Source organism: Paramisgurnus dabryanus, chromosome 18 (assembly GCF_030506205.2).
Source record: "Paramisgurnus dabryanus chromosome 18, PD_genome_1.1, whole genome shotgun sequence".
Taxonomy (NCBI): domain Eukaryota; kingdom Metazoa; phylum Chordata; class Actinopteri; order Cypriniformes; family Cobitidae; genus Paramisgurnus; species Paramisgurnus dabryanus.
The window spans coordinates 35,563,224-35,586,300 of NC_133354.1; the positions used below are offsets into that span (position 1 = coordinate 35,563,224).

The following is a 23,077-nucleotide window of genomic DNA, read 5'->3' on the forward strand; positions in this document are numbered from 1 at the left end:
ACATGCATTGACTTGGCTAATGCCTTTTTCTGCATACCCATTGCTGATGAATGTAAACCATGTTTTGCTTTCACCTACAGGGGGCGCCAATACACCTATAACCGTTTACCTATGGGGTTCATTTTGTCACCAGGCATTTTCAATCAGGTGTTGCAACAAGAATTGACCAAATGTGAGCTACCTGAAGGATGTGTATTGATTATGTATGTTGATGACCTGCTATTGGCAACCACGTCCATGGAAACGTGCATGGAAGCTACCAAATTGGTTTTGAAACAGCTATACATATCGGGTTTCAAGGTGAGCAGGGACAAGCTGCAAGTTTGCAGACCATGTGTAACCTTTATGGGCAGAATGGTAACAGAGCAGGGTTCAACATTAACCCCACAACAGAGACAGAGCATCATTTCTCACCCAAGGCCAGAAACTGTTAAAGATATGTTATCATTTCTAGGCCTCACAGGTTTCAGCAGACAGTATATACCAACGTATGTGTCAGCTACTGCACCTTTAAGGGAGTTAGTGAGAGAGCAGGGCATGAAAAACCTGAAAGCAGAGTTACTGTGGACCCCAGAGGCAGAGCTGGCCTTCATTTCATTGAAAGCACAACTGTCACAGGCAGCCCATTTGAATTGTGCAGACTACGCCAAACCGTTCATCTTAGATGTATCTGAAACACAAAACAGTGCACACGGGGTGTTATACCAGAAGTCGCCAGGTGGTAGGAAGGTTTTGATGTACAGCAGTGTTTTATTGGACCCAATTGAACAGAGACAGCCAGCATGTGCACGCTACGCAGCAGGACTTGCGAAATTGATAACAAAAACATCACACATTGTCATGGGCCATGCATTAACAGTATTAACCACACACTCTGTAATGTCATTTGTAAATTCAACTGCTTTCACTTTCTCTCCCCTAAGGCAGCGGAAGTTGGCAAAGATTTTGGCAAGCCCCAACATTACGTATGTGCATGAGGGAGTTAATATGGCAGATCTAATCACTGAGGGTGAGCCACATGATTGCATACCATTGACTGAAAAAGCAAATAAATTGAGAGATGGTTTGTTCGCGGTACCACTGACAACTCCCCCACCGGTAATCACACTGTTTACAGATGGTTGTTGTTTCAGAGCAGCAGATGGCACATTGAAGGCAGGTTTTGCAGTTGTTGAACAGGTTGAAAATGATTTTGTGACAAGAGTAAGTGGCAAACTGGAGGGTTAACAGTCAGCACAGAGAGCAGAAATGATAGCTGTGATTAAAGCCTTGCACTACGCTGGTGAACAAAGGGTGACCATTTTTAGTGATTCTGCATATGTCATTGGTGCTGTACATGTTGAGCTGCCAGTTTGGCTGAGATGTGGGTTTTTGACAACAACAGGCCGGCCTATAACTCACGCTAGCGAGGCCAGAGACCTATTGCAGGCTCTGTTGCTGCCAGAAGAGGTGGCTGTGGTAAAATGCCAGGGTCATGCAAAAGCAAATTCAGTTATTGCTCGTGGTAACGATGCTGCTGACTGCGCTGCCAAAAATGCTGCCGGGTACACAGCCGCACAATTTCTTGTAACATCGGATAGAACAAAATCAGACATTTTACCGCGTTTCACTCGCGAATATCTAATAAAAGAGCAGGCTGCTTCTGCACCTAATGAGAAAAATACGTGGAGGGACCATGGTGCTGTCAGATCTGCTGACGGCCTATGGCAGGCCCCAGACGGTAGACCTGCCATGCCAATGTCACTTTGTGAATCATTGCTGAAACAAGTACACACACCTGGACCATGTGTCTGACAAGCAGATGCTCCGCGATCTGCAACATTGGTGGCATCCTTTTTTAACATCTATGGTAACAAACTACACCAGATCATGTGAGGTTTGCTGTGAACATAACATTAAGCCAACCGTTAAGCCGCAGAGAGGGTCATTTCCAATATCTACCGGGCCTGGTGATGAAATTGTGATTGACTTTACTGACATGGGATCGAAGGTGAGAGGCAAACAGTATGTCTTAGTCATTGTTGACTATTTTACTTCCTGGCCGGAGGCTTATCCGGTGGGGAGAGAGGATAGCACAGCTGTGATTAAATGTCTCATTAATCATTACATTCCTAACCATGGTTTCCCCAGACGTGTCAGATCTGACAATGGCAGTCATTTCAAAAATGAACATCTCAGACAGGTGGAGCAGGCCCTAGGTTTGACACACAGCTTTGGTGCGGTTTACCACCCACAAAGCCAGGGCAAAGTGGAAAGAATGAACCTGACATTGAAACTAAAATTGGCCAAGGTTTGCGCGTAAACAAAACTAACCTGGTTGGATGCATTACCAATTGCATTAATGTCTATCCGCTCTTCTGTTAACAGGATTACTGGTTTCACCCCATTTGAATTGCTTACAGGTCGTCAGTTTCCAGGTCCAAGGAATGCCCTGGTGCAGGATCCCATCCTGCCTCTAACACATGCCGCTTACTTTGACAAACTAACTGCTCTGATTAAACATTTTTCCTGCCAGGCTACCAACACTGCTGCTGATGCTAGTGACCAAACTGTAAGCACAGCTGACTGGGTGAGAGTCAAGGTGTTCAGGAGAAAGTGGAACGAGCCAAGGTGGTCCAAACCGCTGAGAGTCACCGCTAGGACGTCACATTGTGTAAAGCTGCAAGGGAAAGGCGACACCTGGTTCCATCTCTCTTCTTGTGTTCCATGTGATTCTCCCAGCAGGTCTCTCACGCAAACTGGTGTGGACCTGAGGACTCAGGTCCAAGAGAGGGAGAGTGTTGAAAGTGAATCAGCTGGAATACAGAGAGAACAAACAGGAAGTGAAACATCAGTGGTAACACTCGCACAACACCAACAACAATGTCAACAAACACTCTGTAAAATTGTGCATAAAAAAGGTGACATTTTTTCCAGCCCAGCAACAGAACCCCTAGCACACTGTGTGAGTGCAGATTGTGCCTATGGAGCAGGTATAGCCGTAGAATTCAAAGCGAAGTACGGTACACAAAAGGTTGTAAGACAGAACAAACACACAGGTGAATGTGCAGTTACCCACGAGGACGACGGCAGATTGATTTTTCATTTAATAACAAAACAAAATTGTACTGATTTACCAACATATGAGAATTTTACCCACAGCCTCAGACGTATGAGAGAGTGGTGTGAGAAAGAAAACATAACAAGTGTATCCACTCCCCGGCTGGGGTGTGGCTTGGATAAATTGGATTTCCACAAAGTGCTGGGAATCCTGACAGAAGTGTTCAGGGACCTGAACATCACAATTACGGTTTATTCATTGTGAATGTCATCTAAGTTTTAGTTTTTACTATTATTATCGTGTAACTTCCTTTAATTTTGTATTAGTATTATCGTTTTACTTCTTTCACTATACTCCTACCTTTTATCAAGTATTAAGTTTAAGAGTGTTTTTTGAATTTAGCCAATAGGCATAAGTGTATTTTTCCACAGAGATGAAGCTGTGTGGAAATTGGAAGGTTCTGTGGGCCCTAGGGGTTATAACTGCAATTATAATTATCATGATATTTGGCATAAATAGTGGAGGTAATCTGAAAAATGACAAAAGGTCCAAAACAACATCACAAGATCAGTGTTTAAAGAGATATGGGGGAATTGAATTAGATTACATAAAAAATTCAACGACGTCATACACCTTTGATTTATGCAGTGTGATAGACTGTGGAGGGAAGAATAGCTCATGGAGGGGATATGATATATACTTGTGTCTGGATATTATGACCACACTGTGGTGTCGGGAGCGAGGCTATGATGACAGATCATGGTGCCCAAGATGGAGTAGTGTAGTGGCTTATACGGGAACATGGGATCTCCTAAAAAGGACGGGTACAGATGGGGAAATGTTGGAAAACTTAAAAATACAAAGAGATTACAGTCCAGTTCAAAATCCTGTTACCATGTCAATAGGAGAGTGGAGCAGGTTACCCCGGGGAGGCACAGCTATGAGGTATGGGGGAAAGGAGGAGTAATATCACCTACCAAGACAATGGGTCCATGATTGGAGGATGGGCCAGGTCAGGAAGATATTATTATTGTGGGAGTCAAAGGTTAGTAACTAAAATCGAACAAGCATCTAAAGGAACATGTGCCATGGTAAGGTTTGGGGGCACCAATAGTCTTAATAGGAGAAAAAGCTGTGAAGCTCCAATCACAACCCAATGCCATTACTGCCAGACGACATAGGCATGTTCTAGCTAAAAGAGCAGCAAAAAGAAATGTAGATTTGTCATTAAATAGTCCCACATACATTGATGCAATAGGTGTGCCCAGGGGTGTACCTGACGAATACAAATTAGCTGACCAGATAGCTGCCGGATTTGAAAATATCCCAATATTATCGGCCTTTTTTCCAGTTACCCCGAATAAAAACGTGGATAGGATCAATTATGTGCATTATAATGTTATGAGATTAGCGAACATGACCAGAGATGCGGTGGACGGCCTAGCAGAACAATTGGCACCCACTTCCCTTATGGCAGTTCAAAATAGAATGGCCCTAGACATGTTGTTGGCCGAAAAGAATGGTGTATGTCATTTATTTTCTGATTTTTGTTGTACGTACATTCCGAATAATACAGCACCGGACGGGTCAGTGACCAGGGCACTGGAAGGACTAAAAACTCTGTCCATAGAAATGCGAGAACACTCAGGTGTTGACAACCCCATATCTGACTGGCTGGATAAAGTATTGGGCAAATGGAAGGCAATAGTGACCTCAGTAGTAGTGTCCATTGATGTATTCGTGGCCATCCTGGTGACCTATGGATGTTGTTGTATTCCCTGTCTTAGATCCCTGTGTAACAGACTGATAGTGTCTGCAATAGAGAAAAAAGAGAATAGTCCACCCCCATATAGCATGCCCCTATTAGGCCTACAGAACCTGGATGAGGAGGAAGAAGAAAATGTGTGACCTCTTTCAGAGGTCAAGAGAGGGAATTGTGGGATTTTTATGTTGTTTTATTAATTAGTATGTTATGTTATAATTCATATGTGCCATTATGCTTTTTGTGCTGAGATATGTGAGAGATTGTCTGTGTGAGTGGAAAGGCTGTTTCAGTTGGGGGTAGGAACAAACCCCTGAAGAGAAAACACACAGAACAGATGGTTTCAATAAACAAGTTGCTCGCTTTATAACTATGTTATATTTAGAGAAAGTGAAAATTAGTATGTTTAAGTAATGAATGCATTTAACCAATTCATGAACAATGGAGTATTGTTGTGTTGTTGAATAATTATGTTTTACATATTTACTGCCTACATTTCATGCTGATTGCTAAAAGTGTTAAAGTTACAAAGATGTCCAAATAAGGACTGTGGAAATTGATTTTGTTCCATTTTATATTTCTTTAATTAATCATTTTATTCTATAAACATTGTGTGTTTCATATATGCACTGAGCTATTATGTAGAAATGAGGTGTTTGTGTTTGAGAGTGGAAAGTTACCAGTTTTTTTGTGTGTGTAAGAAGCTGCAAGGAGGATTAGCGAGGAATTTACGTCTGGAAACTGTTAAGATAAGAGAGAGGCCTGAGGGAGAAAAGCAAACAGGGAACCATGTTATTAACTAATGCTTTAATATTCACAGGATACAATATGCAATGTATTTCTTACTTAATCAGTATTAATCATTGAATAATTGATGTAATAAATATAAGATGTTGTCTTTGATAAATGTGTATTAACCAATGAAATGAAGGTTGCATACAGAATAACCTAATGGGGGCAGGGCAGCTCAACCTTGAAGAACAGAATCTCGTGTGTGTGTGTGTGTGTGTGTGTGTGTGTGTGTGTGTGTGTGTGTGTGTGTGTGTGTGTGTGTGTGTGTGTGTGTGTGTGTGTGTGTGTGTGTGTGTGTGCGTTGGTGCGGCCGGATTATAGAGACATTTTGCCTGAATACATACCGACTCTATGAGGACATACCGTAACAATAAGGACAGGGCTGATGTCCTCATAAGTCTAGCAGCGTAGAACGACGTATAAGGGTCTGACAAACCACCTCCCGCTTTTTCTCAAAATGTCCTAATATGTACGTTTCACCCGATTTCCAGTGTATGCCAGTGTATCATCAGAGTGTATAATCTCCCTCTATTGAAAATTCGGTGGTACTGCAGCCCCACACACATTTCAGCCTTCAATGGACGCGTTTGATTGGTTGAAGGCTTTCCTGCTCAGCGATTGGCTGCACCTGATGTCCGTCAAACTCGAGGCGCTTCTGATTGTCTGCAGGCGTGACGCAGTGAATTTTTAATTACCTAAACTCCATCAAAGTTTCCATCGTGTCGATATTGTCACATGTGCAAGTTGAAGGTAAGTTTAATATATGATTTTTTTTAAAGTTAATTTTATATTTAGTTTTACAATTTGTAACTTTAATGTTTGTATGCACAATGTAGTAAGATACATTAATAAGGCGAATGCGATTGTTAATAAGGCGAATGAGATCGCATTCATTTACTATATCATCATGGTGGGTAGTAAAATTGTTAAATTAAGTGGATGTTTTTTCCAGTTTTTATATTATACAGAAATATGTGAAAATGAAAACAGAAGCGAATGTAATTAAATCGTCACGTCGCATATGGCGTGGTCACGGTTTTAGTCATGCACGTTGCAGCTCTTAAAAACATAATACTGTATAAACAACCGCTTGATATATGTCCTGTAGTGATTCTAGTGTTGTTTGAAAAGTTATAATGTACAATAAGTTGCAGCTTGCTGTGTTTCGCCATCGTAATTTGGCTGTTTAGGACATAGACGTAATTGAGCAGGCGACGCGTCGTTCCAGCTGTACGTTTTATGGTTTTAGTATGATTCAGGAATATATTTTATGTAACTTTAATCTTAACTCAATATTTCTTATTGTTTTAGGTCATAAAACACAAACGTGATACTACTTTACTTGTTTCTTCTGTTGATGGTTTAGGCAATATTACGTGTTATATTGTTTTATATTGTTGTGTTAATTATTTACTTTTCTCCATTTATAATTTTAAGCACAGGTTAATTAGACATTTTTTTTCTAAACAGTACAGTTATAATGTAACCAAAGTCTACTAGGGCCGGTTGCTCTAGCTGGACGTAAAAAAGTTAGGCGTAAGTACTACGTCGGGCTTTCCTATGTCTGGCTTTGTGAAAAAAAATGTATGCCTGTTCGACAATTTAAAACTAAGCAGGACTTTCAAAATCTCTGCCCTGCCCGTCTGGCTATCTTGGGGAGGAAAATATATTTTAATGTTTTTGCTTTGTCTCAGATTTAGTTAGGTAATTATATTGTATGTATTTCTGCGTCCTCTTGTCAGTCATTATCCTCACATAACAAGTGAAACTGTCAGGAAATGAAGTGAAAGCATAAATAAACCCATCCTTTAATGTGCACATCTGATATGCGTGCGACCCTCTGCACGCGCTTAACCGCATTGATATTTAAGATGCCATTTGCATTACTATGGTTACAAATTTACATTTACATTCCCTCAGCTAATAGATGACAAATGAGAGCTGTTCCTTTCTCTTACATCTTTGACCGTGTACTCTCCCTAAAGATGCGTGCATCATGTCTCTACTGAAAAGTAGACACCCTGACTGGTTTTAGCTGGTGGAGCAGGCTGGTTAGGTTTGGTTTAAAGGTTTTTGGGCACTTTTGTTTTGAGCAGGTCTTAGCTGGTCAGGCTGTGTGACCAGCTGACTCACCAGCTTGGCTAAGCTGGTGGCTGGTCTTTTAGGTTGGTAAAGCTAAAAGCATGACCATCTTAAAAAGTTCCTAAACTCCTCTAAAACCAACCTGCTACTCCACCTTAACCAGATAAAACATGGCTGGGAGACCAGAAAAGCCAGCCAACCAGCTTAGGCTAGCTAGTCTTTAGCTGGTCTTTTTAGTAGGGGTGCAGACCCATACCATCAAACACAATCTGCACAGTAACTGAGCGAAACTTTCCCATTTGCATAAAAAAATAATCATTTCTGATTAATTTTAACAGTTCTAAATTAAAACAAAACAAATAACCTTTCATGAAATGTGTCTGCAAAAGCTGAAAGTGAACCGTAACTCGGGTCATTGCCTTTCAAAAGAAAGAGTAGACTTTGAGTAGCTGGAACGAGTTTGAATCCCTTAGGTGTAGGCCCAGCTGGTGCAACCTGCCTCTTATATATTGTTGTTGTAAATCCTCTGTACAATTTTTTTTTGCTACTTCACCTTAAATTACATTTCACATTTTTTACAGTATTTATGTCTTTCAAAGTATAAAGCCATGAGTGTGTTTTTGCATAACAAAATTGTTAATGTTTTTATTTTGATCTTATAGGGAGAGGTGTGTTTGCACTTAAACACATTGAATCATCCACATTTGTTGTAGAATATCGTGGAATACTGTGCCAAAGTAAATATGTTGATGACATTAAAGGCAACTACTTGTTCGATTTCACATGGAATGGAGCACATTATTGGTAAGTTAGCTTTTTTAATCAAATTCAAAGCAAAGAATCTACATGCCAGCAGCAGCAGTAACAACAGTAATAAAGTTTATTTTATTATTACAACGAAGTTCAGCTTTTCCTCCAAATACCAAGCTACCATGCCATTCTGAGGTCTAGAAGGACAGAAGCTTTGCCAGTGATTTTGATATTAGGAACATCGGTTCATGATGGTGATCACTAAGGGGCCGTTCACATTTCATGTATTTTGCGTGCACAAGTTACTTTACATGTAGACTCGTGGCATTCCTGCTCAAATAGGAAGCGACCTGTGATGTTTTCTTTATTCTATATATGTTGGCCTTGCAGTATTATCAGCTTTTTGCAATATTTATATTTTTCAGAATGACGTGACAACAACTAACTAACCAATCAACTTAACCTTTTACTTGTAAACATAGACTTCTTGTTTTGACTTCTGGGGTTGTATGATCTGTCAAGCGGATATTATTGTGACAAAAATAGACACAATGCATGAAGTCACATCACTGAGGCTGTTTCTCAATATGCGTTCTTCAGCGATCTTGCGTCCTCGTGTTCTCGCTCTACGTCATCATTAGCCGTTGAAGTTCAATTGCAATTCTCAAGAACACAAGTACAGAGGATGCATGAAAATACCCAGATGTGTTCTTGATATCGAGGATGATATCAGACTTGTGCACTGAAATCGCTGTACGCCCCAGAAGTCAAAACAATGGCTGAGGAAGGAAGTGCTATGCACAGCGCACGAGAGTGAGATGCTGGTTAAAATAAACGTTTGTTTGTAAACATTTTAAGTATTAAAAACAAAGCGCAAATTTGGTATTTAAAAGTATGTTTTATTGGCATAGAACAACTCATCTTAAATGAGTTTCTTATTTTAGATTATATTATTATTTCCTAACAAAGTATCTAAAATATATATGTATTTGCCATTACAAAATGACATAATAAAAAATAATTTATATAATAATGCAGAGAATGGTATGTTTGTCACTTTATGAATGTTGTAAAGTTGAATCTGGAGAGGTCAGGTGACCAACAGGAAGATCGCACACATCTCAATTCTCAAACGCCGTTCTTTGCGTTCTTGTAATTGAGAAACAGCCTCTATCTATGGAGAGTGCTGATCATGGTTGCTTGACAACAGCAGACGCTATAGAAGCGCAAGAGCCCGAGCACTTTGGATAAAAGGGAGACTGTGGCATGTTCGAGTTTACCCTGTGGACTTAAATATGAAATGTGAATGGCCCCTAAGGTTATTATTTTTCAACTTTGAATAGACAATTCTAGCTTTACTTAGAAAGGTACTGTTATTCAACAAAGACAACTGTCACCGTGTCTATTTGACAATAGGTGTAATAGACTAGACTTAGCCTAATTTGTCAGTCAATATCTTTTGTTCTATTAAACTCATAGTAATAGTTTTTGCATTTTTTTTTATAGCATAGATGCTTCAAAAGAGGATGGATCGCTAGGACGACTGGTGAACGATGATCACAAAAATCCAAACTGCAAAGTCAAGACGGTTGTTGTTGAGGGAAAGCCGCACCTGTGTCTATTTAGTCTAAGAGACATTTGTCCAGATGAAGAAATTACTTACAATTATGGGGATTCCTCTTGGCCCTGGCGTTCAGTAGTAAGTTTCTTTCTCTTGAACTAAAATGGCAAACATGTTGTGCAGTGTGTCCAGATTTTGGATTATTAATTTGTTTTTTATTGAAGAAAATATTATAATGAATTAATAAATGTGTTTTTCCACATCTAGTGTGTACACAGCATGGTAGAAGTGAAAATGCTACAGATATTTAAACTGGTTGTTTGTGTATAGACCGTTTTATTGGACGCATATGCGTTGCGTTCCTGTCTGTGTTTGTTTATCGGTCTGGCAACAAATACCTTGTGGCTAGATACATTTGAGCTATGATTTAAACTAAGGCAATTTACTAATTTATTTTGCTTGTTATCAGAAATAATCTACTCTAGAGGTACTTTGTTGTAATTTAGTTATTGGAAGTTAAGTTTGGGCTACAAAAGCCTTTATGTTGTTGCTGCAGAAATTGTCATATTTTTCACCATGAACATAGCCTTTTAGAATCTGGCATGGCATTTAAAAGAAAAAAAAGAAAGAAATCGTGTTTAAGAGTTATTATGGTGATCACTTGGCAAACATTGTTACTGAATGTTGTTCTTGTCTTCCTCATATTTATAGGAATTGTGTGATGAGATATCGGTGGCCGTAGATGAATCCATTGAGGGTCCTTCCTCATCAAGAAAAGAGAAAGTAAGTGACCATATTTTCTTTCTCTATGATGTCCATAGATTTTCATATGTTGTGTGTGTTTGGGGTGATGGGCACAACACCGACCTGAAATATAAGGACAGCGTTCCTCTATGAGGACGGTCACACACCCTATGATGTCCATTCAGTGTTTCCCACAGGATTTTGAGGAGACTGTGGTGGTGATGATGTCCCCCGCTAATTAGCATATATGTGATGTCATCATGTCGTGTTTGCGTTCGATCTAGTGTTGGCACCTGAAATATGTTTCACTTCTACTCTTTGATCTGTATCTGTATTTGATCTATATTATAGATCAAATTATATTTTAAGCGAATTAAGCTGTTTTAAATAGTGAAATAAAAATGTAAATGGGAATCATGAAAATTCTATTTGTGGGGGCCAGTGTTGATTCTGTGGTGGGCCACCACAAATAAATCCATGTATGGGAAACACTGCCATTTGATTTTCATATGTTGTGTGTGTTTGGGGGGGGGGGGGCACAACACCGACCTGAAATATAAGGACAGCGTTCCTCTATGAGGACTGTCACACACCCTATGATGTCCATTTGATTTTCATATGTTGTGTGTGTTTGGGGGGGGCACAACACCGACCTGAAATATAAGGACAGCGTTCCTCTATGAGGACGGTCACACACCCTATGATGTCCATTTGATTTTCATATGTTGTGTGTGTTTGGGGGGGATGGGCACGACACCGACCTGAAATATAAGGACAGCGTTCCTCTATGAGGACGGTCACACACCCTATGATGTCCATTTGATTTTCATATGTTGTGTGTGTTTGGGGGGGATGGGCAAGACACCGACCTGAAATATAAGGACAGTTTTCCTCTATGAGGACCGTCAAGTTTTTACATATTTGATGAAATGTTGTTGGTTTGGTTATGTGTCAGGTTCATAGATAAGATGTAGAGTCATTATGCACATTTCTGCCCAATAATGTTTTAGATTTGACACTAGCTCTAGTAAATATCTGTCTGTTAGAGAGAAGTATACGGTTAGTTGTTCAAATTTGTCGTGTCTTCAGCTTTTGATGAGGGGTTTGCACTGAGAAAGATTTTCTTCTGTAATATAGGAATTTTAAGTAATATACATTGGGGGAAACTTAAAGGATCAAACTAAAATAACTTGAATTATCTGTAATTTAATAAATGTGATGCTTTAAAAGTGTTTTATGACAACAGCATACAATTGCTTTGTCCATTTTCAGACTTTGGTTGTTCTTGTAGGGAATTTTTATGGTGATCACTTGGCAAACATTGTTACTGAATGTTGTTCTTCTTCCTCATATTTATAGGAATTGTGTGATGAGATATCGGTGGCCGTAGATGAATCCATTGAGGGTCCTTCCTCATCAGGAAAAGAGAAAGTAAGTGACCATATTTTCTTTCTCTATGATGTCCATAGATTTTCATATGTTGTGTGTGTTTGGGGTGATGGGCACAACACCGACCTGAAATATAAGGACAGCGTTCCTCTATGAGGACGGTCACACACCCTATGATGTCCATTTGATTTTCATATGTTGTGTGTGTTTGGGGGGGGGGGCACGACACCGACCTGAAATATAAGGACAGCGTTCCTCTATGAGGACGGTCACACACCCTATGATGTCCATTTGATTTTCATATGTTGTGTGTGTTTGGGGGGGGGGCACAACACCGACCTGAAATATAAGGACAGCGTTCCTCTATGAGGACTGTCACACACCCTATGATGTCCATTTGATTTTCATATGTTGTGTGTGTTTGGGGGGGATGGGCACGACACCAACCTGAAATATAAGGACAGTTTTCCTCTATGAGGACCGTCAAGTTTTTACATATTTGATGAAATGTTGTTGGTTTGGTTATGTGTCAGGTTCATAGATAAGATGTAGAGTCATTATGCACATTTCTGAACAATAATGTTTTAGATTTGACACTAGCTCTAGTAAATATCTGTCTGTTAGAGAGAAGTATACGGTTAGTTGTTCAAATTTGTCCTGTCTTCAGCTTTTGATGAGGGGTTTGCACTGAGAAAGATTTTCTTCTGTAATATAGGAATTTTAAGTAATATTCATTGGGGGAAGCTTAAAGGATCAAACTAAAGAATTTTAATTAACTGTAATTTGATAAATGTGATGCTTTAAAAGTGTTTTATGACAACAGCATACAATTGCTTTGTCCATTTTCAGACTTTGGTTGTTCTTGTAGGGAATTTTTATGGTGATCACTTAGCAAACATTGTTACTGAATGTTGTTCTTGTCTTCCTCATATTTATAGGAATTGTGTGATGAGATATCGGTGGCCGTAGATGAATCCATTGAGGGTCCTTCCTCATCAAGAAAAGAGAATGTAAGTGAGCGTATTTTTCTTTCATGACACTGACTTTATATTAGTTGTTGGAGCTTGGGGAATCATGACAGGCTGTTTTACCAGGATCCCAAACTTTTGAGTAAATTTAGAAAATGGTGGCAAGGTGAAGAGCTATCTAGGCACACCATCTCTATGTTAAGATGAGGGGTACCTTGTCACACCTAGTCTAGACAATACCCTCTATGATGTCCATTTGATTTTCATATGTTGTGTGTGTTTGGGGGGGGATGGGCACGACACCGAACTGAAATATAAGGACAGCGTTCCTCTATGAGGACTGTCACACACCCTATGATGTCCATTTGATTTTCATATGTTGTGTGTGTTTGGGGGGGATGGGCACGACACCAACCTGAAATATAAGGACAGTTTTCCTCTATGAGGACCGTCAAGTTTTTACATATTTGATGAAATGTTGTTGGTTTGGTTATGTGTCAGGTTCATAGATAAGATGTAGAGTCATTATGCACATTTCTGCCCAATAATGTTTTAGATTTGACACTAGCTCTAGTAAATATCTGTCTGTTAGAGAGAAGTATACGGTTAGTTGTTCAAATTTGTCGTGTCTTCAGCTTTTGATGAGGGGTTTGCACTGAGAAAGATTTTCTTCTGTAATATAGGAATTTTAAGTAATATACATTGGGGGAAGCTTAAAGGATCAAACTAAAATAACTTGAATTAACTGTAATTTAATAAATGTGATGCTTTAAAAGTGTTTTATGACAACAGCATACAATTGCTTTGTCCATTTTCAGACTTTGGTTGTTCTTGTAGGGAATTTTTATGGTGATCACTTGGCAAACATTGTTACTGAATGTTGTTCTTGTCTTCCTCATATTTATAGGAATTGTGTGATGAGACATCGGTGGCCGTAGATGAATCCATTGAGGGTCCTTCCTCATCAAGAAAAGAGAAAGTAAGTGACCATATTTTCTTTCTCTATGATGTCCATAGATTTTCATATGTTGTGTGTGTTTGGGGGGGATGGGCACGACACCGACCTGAAATATAAGGACAGCGTTCCTCTATGAGGACGGTCACACACCCTATGATGTCCATTTGATTTTCATATGTTGTGTGTGTTTGGGGGGGATGGGCACGACACCAACCTGAAATATAAGGACAGTTTTCCTCTATGAGGACTGTCAAGTTTTTACATATTTGATGAAATGTTGTTGGTTTGGTTATGTGTCAGGTTCATAGATAAGATGTAGAGTCATTATGCACATTTCTGCCCAATAATGTTTTAGATTTGACACTAGCTCTAGTAAATATCTGCCTGTTAGAGAGAAGGATACGGTTAGTTGTTCAAATTTGTCCTGTCTTCAGCTTTTGATGAGGGGTTTGCACTGAGAAAGATTTTCTTCTGTAATATAGGAATTTTAAGTAATATACATTGGGGGAAGCTTAAAGGATCAAACTAAAATAACTTGAATTATCTGTAATTTAATAAATGTGATGCTTTAAAAGTGTTTTATGACAACAGCATACAATTGCTTTGTCCATTTTCAGACTTTGGTTGTTCTTGTAGGGAATTTTTATGGTGATCACTTGGCAAACATTGTTACTGAATGTTGTTCTTGTCTTCCTCATATTTATAGGAATTGTGTGATGAGATATCGGTGGCCGTAGATGAATCCATTGAGGGTCCTTCCTCATCAGGAAAAGAGAAAGTAAGTGACCATATTTTCTTTCTCTATGATGTCCATAGATTTTCATATGTTGTGTGTGTTTGGGGTGATGGGCACAACACCGACCTGAAATATAAGGACAGCGTTCCTCTATGAGGACTGTCACACACCCTATGATGTCCATTTGATTTTCATATGTTGTGTGTGTTTGGGGGGGATGGGCACGACACCGACCTGAAATATAAGGACAGTTTTCCTCTATGAGGACCGTCAAGTTTTTACATATTTGATGAAATGTTGTTGGTTTGGTTATGTGTCAGGTTCATAGATAAGATGTAGAGTCATTATGCACATTTCTGCCCAATAATGTTTTAGATTTGACACTAGCTCTAGTAAATATCTGTCTGTTTGAGAGAAGTATACGGTTAGTTGTTCAAATTTGTCCTGTCTTCAGCTTTTGATGAGGGGTTTGCACTGAGAAAGATTTTCTTCTGTAATATCTGAATTTTAAGTAATATATATTGGGGGAAGCTTAAAGGATCAAACTAAAGAATTTTAATTAACTGTAATTTAAGAAATGTGATGCTTTGAAAGTATTTTAAGATAACACCTTTGTCCATTTTTTAGATGCCCTTGATGCCCAGACACATGCTTGTTACATTATAAAGTGCAAATTACAATATCATTTTCATTAAAAGCTTAAACTCCTTCCTTGGCCACTGACATTGGTTATTTACAGGGCATCTAAAAATGGACAAAGCAATTGTAAGCTGTTGTGACAAAAGTGACATTTAGGAATAGGAGTTGTGATTTGTCTATCAATGTAAAGTTGATTTTAATACATTACTTTTTTCTTCTTTATTTCTTTATAGTGCCATCATGAAGTTCATTGCGCAGTAATATCCAGTTTGGATTCTTGTGTAAATTGCAGTGGACCCGTTTCTAGTCGAAAATGGCTTGGCTTAACATGCAAATGTAAGTATTTGTATGTAAGTTTTAGAAATCTAAGATTTTTAGAAATCTGGGCCAACTGAAAAGTAAGAACATGAAAAGTATGAGCATGTACAGCACTCAATACTTTTTTGGGGCTCCTTTTGCCTGAATTACTGCAGCAATGCAGCGTGGCATGGGGTCAATCAGTCTGGCAGTGCTCGGGTGTTATAAGAGCCCAGGTTGCTCTGATAGTGACCTTCAGCTCTTTTACATGAATGGTTCTGGCATCTCACATCTTCCTCTTCACAAAAATCTATGGGGTTGAGGTCAGGTGAATTTGCTGGCCAATTAAGAACAGGGATACCATAGTCCTTAAACCAGGTACTGGTAGTTTTGGCACTGTGTGCAGGTGCCAAGTCCTGTTGGATAATGAAATCTGCATCTCCATAAAGTTGGTCAGCAGCAGAAAGCATGAAGGGCTCTAAAACTTTCTGACCCAGGACCTCAGAAAACGCAGTGGACCAACACCAGCAGATAACATGGCACCCCAAAGCATCACTGACTGTAGAAACTTTACACTGGACCTCAAGCAATGTGGATTATGTGCCCCTCCTATCTTCCTCCAGATTCTGGGACCCTGATTTTCAAATGAAATGCAAAATTTACTTTCATCTAAGAACATAACTTTGGACCACTCAGCAGCAGTCCAGTCCTTTTAGTCTTTAGCCCAGGCGAGACGGTTCTGACGCTGTCTGTTGTTCAAGCTTGACACAAGGACCAATTTTATGGAGATGCAGATTTCATTGACCTGCCCACAGTGCCAAAGTTACCAGTACCTGGTTTAAGGACCATGGTATCCCTGTTCTTAATTGGCCAGCAAACTCGCCTTACCTTTACCCCATAGAAAATCTATGGGGTATTGTGAAAAAGAAGATGTGATATGCCACACCCAAAAATACAGAATAGCTGAATGCCACTATCAGAGCAACCTGGGCTTTTATAACACCTGAGCAGTGCCACAGTGTGTAATGAATGAATATAATATACGAGTTTCACTTTTTGAATGGAATTAGTGAAATATATCAACTTTTTGATGATATTCTAATTATATGACCAGCACCTGAATATTTCTACTTTCATTTTTTCAGTGTGTTCAAGATCATGGCACAAAACCTGCTTCATGAAGAATGAGAAATCGGTATATTAATTTCTTTAATCTCACATTGTAAACATTTTAAACTCCGTTATATAAAACCTGTGCTTGAGTAAAGTTTATCTTAAGCATTTTGAAATAATAATGAAAAACGTATTATTGGCTCTTTTTTTTAGATGGATGTTACATTTTCCAGTTCTGAAGAAAGCAGTTCTGATGAAGAGTATACTCCTCACGCTGAAAACAGCATTGATGAATCCTCTGATGAATTCATCCCAGATTCAAGACAAAACAGCGACAGTGGTGATAGTCTAACTATCAATACAAGGAATCCACCATATTGTAAGACCACTCAACTATTTTCAGAGTCTAAGAAGGCAGAGAGTGTGTCTCAACCCACTCACTGTTCATCCACTGAGCAAGATATGGTTAGTGACAAATCCAGCTCTGCTCAAGATCTCGTATGTAATGATCACGACACTACCACAAGGAATATGGAGATGCTTCAGAGTTTTAAGAAAATACCAAAAGAGTCTTGTGATAAACAGTCAAACCTCAAAGACACTTTTTCCACCCACAAAAATTACTGTTATGTGTGCAAGAAACCTCAGTCTAAAATTGCTCGTCACTTTAAAAAGCATGAAGACAGTGAAACGGAAATTGCGGCTGCATTTCTGCTTCCTAAACACTCCAAGGACAGAAAAAGGTTACTTGAGAATCTTCGAAACAGAGGCAACTATGAACATAATCAAGAGGTTATGGCAAATAAGAGTGGACCACTGAAGGTTAGAAGACGACCAGTAAGATCCGAGATCGAATTGAGTACCAAAACATACGTGCACTGCATATACTGTAAAGGCCTGTTTGTTCGCAAGGAGTTGTGGCGCCATACACGGAGATGTTCTTCAAAGATTTGTTCCGAGTCTGAAGCAACTGGTAAGGCTAAAGTTCTAGTTTTGGCTGACATTGCAGAGTCAACATTCTCTCAAGCAATCTCTCCTGAAGTGTGGAAAATCTTGGGAAATATGAAGAATGATGACATTTCATCTGTTGTTCGAAATGATTTTCTCATACTGCAGTTGAGTCAGAGTCTTTACAACAAACACGGAAGTGATCCAACAAAATTTGAATACATCAGACAGAAGGTACGGGAAGTGGGCAGACTCTTGCTAAGCATGAAAAAAAAATTCTCCATACTTAGCTTTGAAGATGCTTTGAAGCCAAACAATTTTTACAAAGTCATTGAGGCCGTGAAAGATGTTGCTGGTTATGAAGAAAAGAGCCACTCGTATAAGACACCAAGTCTTGCGCTAAAGTTAGGACATTCACTTAACAAAATTGCTGACATCATTCTCTGCAGGGCCATCGCAGGAGAGGATGATGCTCTGACGAAAGCAGCAGAGCGATTCAAAAGACTTTGCTCAAGTGAATGGGCAGAACATGTCTCCCATGCTGCTCTTGCTACTTTAAGCAAATCAAAGTTCAACAAACCATCTACCATACCATTCACACATGATGTGCAGCTTCTCCACCAGTGCCTAGAGAAGAAATCAGCTGATGCTTTTGAAAACCTGAAAAACCAAGAGTCTTCACAGGCATACGCAGAACTCACCAAAGTGACACTGGCACAAGTAATCATCTTTAACCGGCGTCGTGCAGGAGAAGTTTCAAAAATGACACTTGAGTGTTTTATGAAAAGAGACCAAACTGAGCTCCACGAGGACATAGCTCTTGGTCTGTCTCCGTTTGAGCAAAAAATGTCCAAGCATTTTAGCAGAGTAGAAATAATGGGCAAAAAAGGGAGAAAAGTTGCTGTTCTGCTAAGCCCTGATCTTGTTGGAGCAATACAACTTCTTGTGGACAAGAGAGATTCATGTGAAGTAGATGGGGACAACCCCTTTCTATTTGCAAGACCAAAGTGTTCAGCCACCAGTTTCTTCAGGGGACAAGACTGCATCAGGCTTTTTGCAAATCAGTGTGGTGCCCAGAACCCTGAATATCTCAGATCTACACAACTCCGTAAGCAGGTTGCAACAATGTCCCAGATTCTTAATCTAAAGGATAATGAGCTGGATCAGCTTGCCAACTTTTTGGGCCATGACATTCGGGTCCATAGAGACTATTATCGGTTGCCAGATGCAACTATAGAAATTGCAAAAATCTCAAAGCTGCTTCTGGCAATGGAGAAAGGAACCCTTGCAAGTTTCCAAGGAAAGTCTCTTAGTGAAATTGAGATTGAAGGTATGTGCATAATTTTATATATATTTGAATAATCTTACAAAGTACCTTACAGGAATATCATTAATTTAGCAATAGCATACATGCAGTCATTGATTAGGTTTACATGTACACTAATAATGCGATTATTTCCAATAATCAGAGTAAGCCTTGCGTTAAACGCCAACACATTAGATTGCATCTAATTTGTAAAATAAGTAAGCATCACAAAGTGGTTATGGGGAAAAGAGATTTAATGAAGGTTCTTATGTAGCATAGTTCTTCAGGAGTGATGTTGTCATGTCAACCTTCTACATTTTTTTTACCTAAAGTTTATACATGATAACAAAAGGCCTGTTAGGACCTCCTACAGGAGGTTGGACTTTCAAGCAGTCTACCCTGAGGAATGGTGTTTCTTAGTTATTCACACTGATCAGTTTCTATAGGCCATACAACTGCAGGCACATATGTTGATTACATCAGGGCAAAGCTGCAATGTAACACATTAGACATTGATTATGCATTTAAAGAAATATTCAAAAACCCACATGCATTTTAGTTAGTGAGGTATAGATGTCATTAAAGCGTTTGCATGGACAAATACTGCGATTAAAAACTACGTATGACACATGTTTTAATATGATTATACTTGATACGATTATGAGCTTAATCAAATTATTTTTATGAAGTATTGTTTTTACATGAGGTCGAGTAAACTTGCAATATTGCCGAAATCCCATTATAATCGCATAATGAGGGAGCATGTAAACGTGGTCATTGTAAAACAAGAGAAAACAAAAATTTTAAATTCCATTGTAAAACGTAAATTCCAAACATGTTTCAAAATAACTGTTGTAAAATTTTTATTGGTGCTTAAAAAGATTGCTTTTTAGACTGCTATTATTGGGTAATTTTAATTAGTTTCATTGCTGACTAAAATGCTAGGAAAGTAACTAATTGGAATCAGAACTTGTATGTAAAGCGTGTGTTTATCATGTGTGCTTTTTTGTAGATGAAATTGATCCTGAATTAGACGACGAAGAAGAAAGTGATGAAGACGGCGAAGAATCGGATTCTCTCCATAGAGTAAATGGTATGTAATAAATTTTAATCATGTGTGCATCAGTAATGTAATGTATTCACTACATGTCTATCTTCAGTCTTCATGCAGACTTGCAAGTGTTATCTTTCTAGTCTACAACCCCAAAACAGAAAAAGTTGGGACACTGTAGAAATTGTGAGTAAAAAAGGAATGGAATAATTTACAAATCTCATAAACTTATATTTTATTCACAGTAGAATATAGATAACGTATCAAATGTTGAAAGTGAGATATTTTGAAATGTCATGCCAAATATTGGCTCATTTTGGATTTCATGAGAGCTACACATTCCAAAAAAAGTTGGGACAGGTAGCAATAAGAGGCCAGAAAATTTAAATGTACAAATTAGGAACAGTTGAAAGACCAATTTGCAACTTATTAGGTCAATTGGCAACATGATTGGGTATAAAAAAGCCTCTCAGATTGGCAGTGTCTCTCAGAGGTCAAGATGGGCAGAGAATCACCAATTCTCCCAATGCTGCGGCGAAAAATAGTTTTCTGAGTTTCTCAGAGAAAAATTGCAATGAGATTGAAGTTATCTTCATCTACGGTGCAAAATATCATCCAAAGATTCAGAGAATCTGGAACAATCTCTGTGCGTAAGGGTCAAGACCGGAAAACCATACCGGATGCCTGTGATCTTCGGGCTCTTAGATGGCACTGCATCACATACAGGAATGCTACTGTAATGGAAATCACAACATGGGCTCTGGAATACTTCCAGAAAACATTGTCAGTGAACACAATCCACCGTGTCATTCGCCGTTGCCAGCTAAAACTCTGTAGGTCAAAAAAGAAGCCATATCTAAACATGATCCAGAAGCACAGGCGTTTTCCCTGGGCAAGGCTCATTTAAAATGGACTTTGGCAAAGTGGAAAACTGTTCTGTGGTCCAACGAATCAAAATTTGAAGTTCTTTTTGAAAAACTGGGATGCCATTTCATCCGGACTAAAGAGGACAATGACAACCCAAGTTGTTATTAGCGCTCTTTTCAGAAGCCTGCATCTCTGATGGTTTGGGGTTGCATGAGTGCGTGTGGCATGGTCAGCTTACACATCTGGAAAGGCACAATCAATGCTGAAAGGTTTATCCAAGTTCTAGATACATATGATCCCATTCAGACGTCGTCTCTTTCAGGGAAGACCTTGCATTTTCCAACATGACAATGCCAGACCACATAGTGCATCAATTACAACATCAAGACTGCATAGAAGAAGGATCTGAGTACTGAAATGGCCAGCCTGCAGTCCAGATCTTTCACCCAAAGAAAAGATTTGGTGCATCATAAAGCGAAAGATGCGACAAAGAAGACCTAAGACAGTTGAGCAACTAGAAGTCTGTATTAGACAAGAATAGGACAACATTCCCATTCCTAAACATTGGTCCTCCTCCAGCTGTTCCTTTATATGCACATTTAACTTTTCCGGCCTCTTATTGCTACCTGTCCCAACTTTTTTTGGAATGTGTAGCTCTCATGAAATCCAAAATGAGCCAATATTTGGCATGACATTTCAAAATATCTTACTTTCAACATTTGATATGTTATCTATATTCTACTGTGAATAAAATATAAGTTTATGAGATTTGTAAATTATTCCATTCCTTTTTTTCTCACAATTTCTACAGTGTCCCAACTTTTTCTGTTTTGGGGTTGTATATGGTTTATAAAAAATAGCAAATTAGCCTAAATAGGAATGTGTCTGATTAACAATGTAAGGAGTTTTGGTACTTTCTTTTGTAGTTTTTAAACATGTAGAGGTACCTAATAATTATGAATAATTTTTGTCTCATTTTTTTACAAATAGAAGTTTCCCTATTTTCAAACACATTTATGCCTGTTAAAGTGTATTCTATAAGCATCTTTTATGTCACTGTTAATTTTATTGCTGCCATATTTGCATTCAGTAACAAAGCATAAATTTAAAGCTTCTGCAGTGCAGTGCAATGCAGAGTGAGATATGAAAGGGGTTATGGTCAGAGGGGATGACTTAAGTGATGCCAATAGTGGGGCAGTGGCAAAGTAATCCTGCTTGCATATACAGAAACAAAGTATTTGGGTTGTCTAGTTTAACTATGCATTTTGTGTTTTTAAATTTAGGAGACAAAAAGAGGGTGGACCATGTAAAGTCGACCCAGGATGAGGAGATTGAAAGTTCCAACGGTATTTTTTGGATTACATTTATATTCAGTTGAAGATGGTTTGCAACTGATTTTGTAGAATAAAAGATTAATAGAATTTTGCTTTTTGCCATAGGAAAACAAAAAATGTCCCCCAATGAACCAGTCAGCTCCACAGGTATGTGTATGTTTATTGTTGTTTTTCACTTTACCTATTTTATGTAATGCGTGTTACAGTTTTTAACATGACACTTGTTTGTTTTCTATAGGAAAACGAAAAATGCCCCCAAATGACCCTGTCAGCTCCACAGGTATGTGTATGTTTATTGTTTTTACTTTGTAACAACCCAATGTTAGGGTTGTTCTTGTGATCCTTGAAACATTTTTCAATTTTCAAAAGGCTGCATTTCTTTGTAAGAATGCTTGAGCCCTTTATAAACTTTCATTTTAAGGTTGTGATCATGTGGACTTAGCGGAGGTGTTTTTGTTTTTTGTTTTGTTTTGCACACTGCTGAGTCGTGCAGGTTATTTGCAAGTTAGAGTAATGTGAAAATAGTGGACGTGGATGTGCTCTGTGGATCTTCCCATGTTTCAGCTTGGTGGTAGGTGCAATGTGGTGAAGGTGTCAAACATCAGAGGTCTTGCTTATTCTCTGGAACACCTGCAATGACACACAAGAGAAAAGGGAAACGTATCTTGCCAAAGAAAGTAGATTATTCACAAACAACTTCTACCTGCAATTAAAACTGTCCCTATTTATTGTTGGCAGGA

At 38.9% G+C, this 23,077-nt stretch overlaps 1 protein-coding gene across 1 annotated transcript; it reads left to right on the top strand.

Annotated features, from left to right (window-relative positions):
* The first annotated feature begins 8,323 nt into the window (after window positions 1-8,323).
* On the top strand, window positions 8,324-20,315 carry LOC135750951 (uncharacterized). Its single transcript, XM_073812617.1, has 11 exons — window positions 8,324-8,480; window positions 9,933-10,125; window positions 10,699-10,770; window positions 12,091-12,162; window positions 13,059-13,130; window positions 13,996-14,067; window positions 14,753-14,824; window positions 15,655-15,757; window positions 16,864-16,913; window positions 17,045-19,109; window positions 20,098-20,315. The coding sequence occupies exons 9-11, from the start codon at window positions 16,896-16,898 to the stop codon at window positions 20,184-20,186; spliced, it is 2,172 nt and encodes a 723-aa protein (XP_073668718.1). The 5' UTR covers window positions 8,324-8,480; window positions 9,933-10,125; window positions 10,699-10,770; window positions 12,091-12,162; window positions 13,059-13,130; window positions 13,996-14,067; window positions 14,753-14,824; window positions 15,655-15,757; window positions 16,864-16,895; the 3' UTR covers window positions 20,187-20,315.
* Window positions 20,316-23,077: the final 2,762 nt, after the last annotated feature.

Excerpts from the sequence above, each read along its gene's own strand:
- LOC135750951 (XM_073812617.1), top strand. Across the intron at positions 19,110-20,097 it reads TAGTGAAATTGAGATTGAAG|ATGAAATTGATCCTGAATTA; the intron begins GTATGTGCATAA and ends GCTTTTTTGTAG.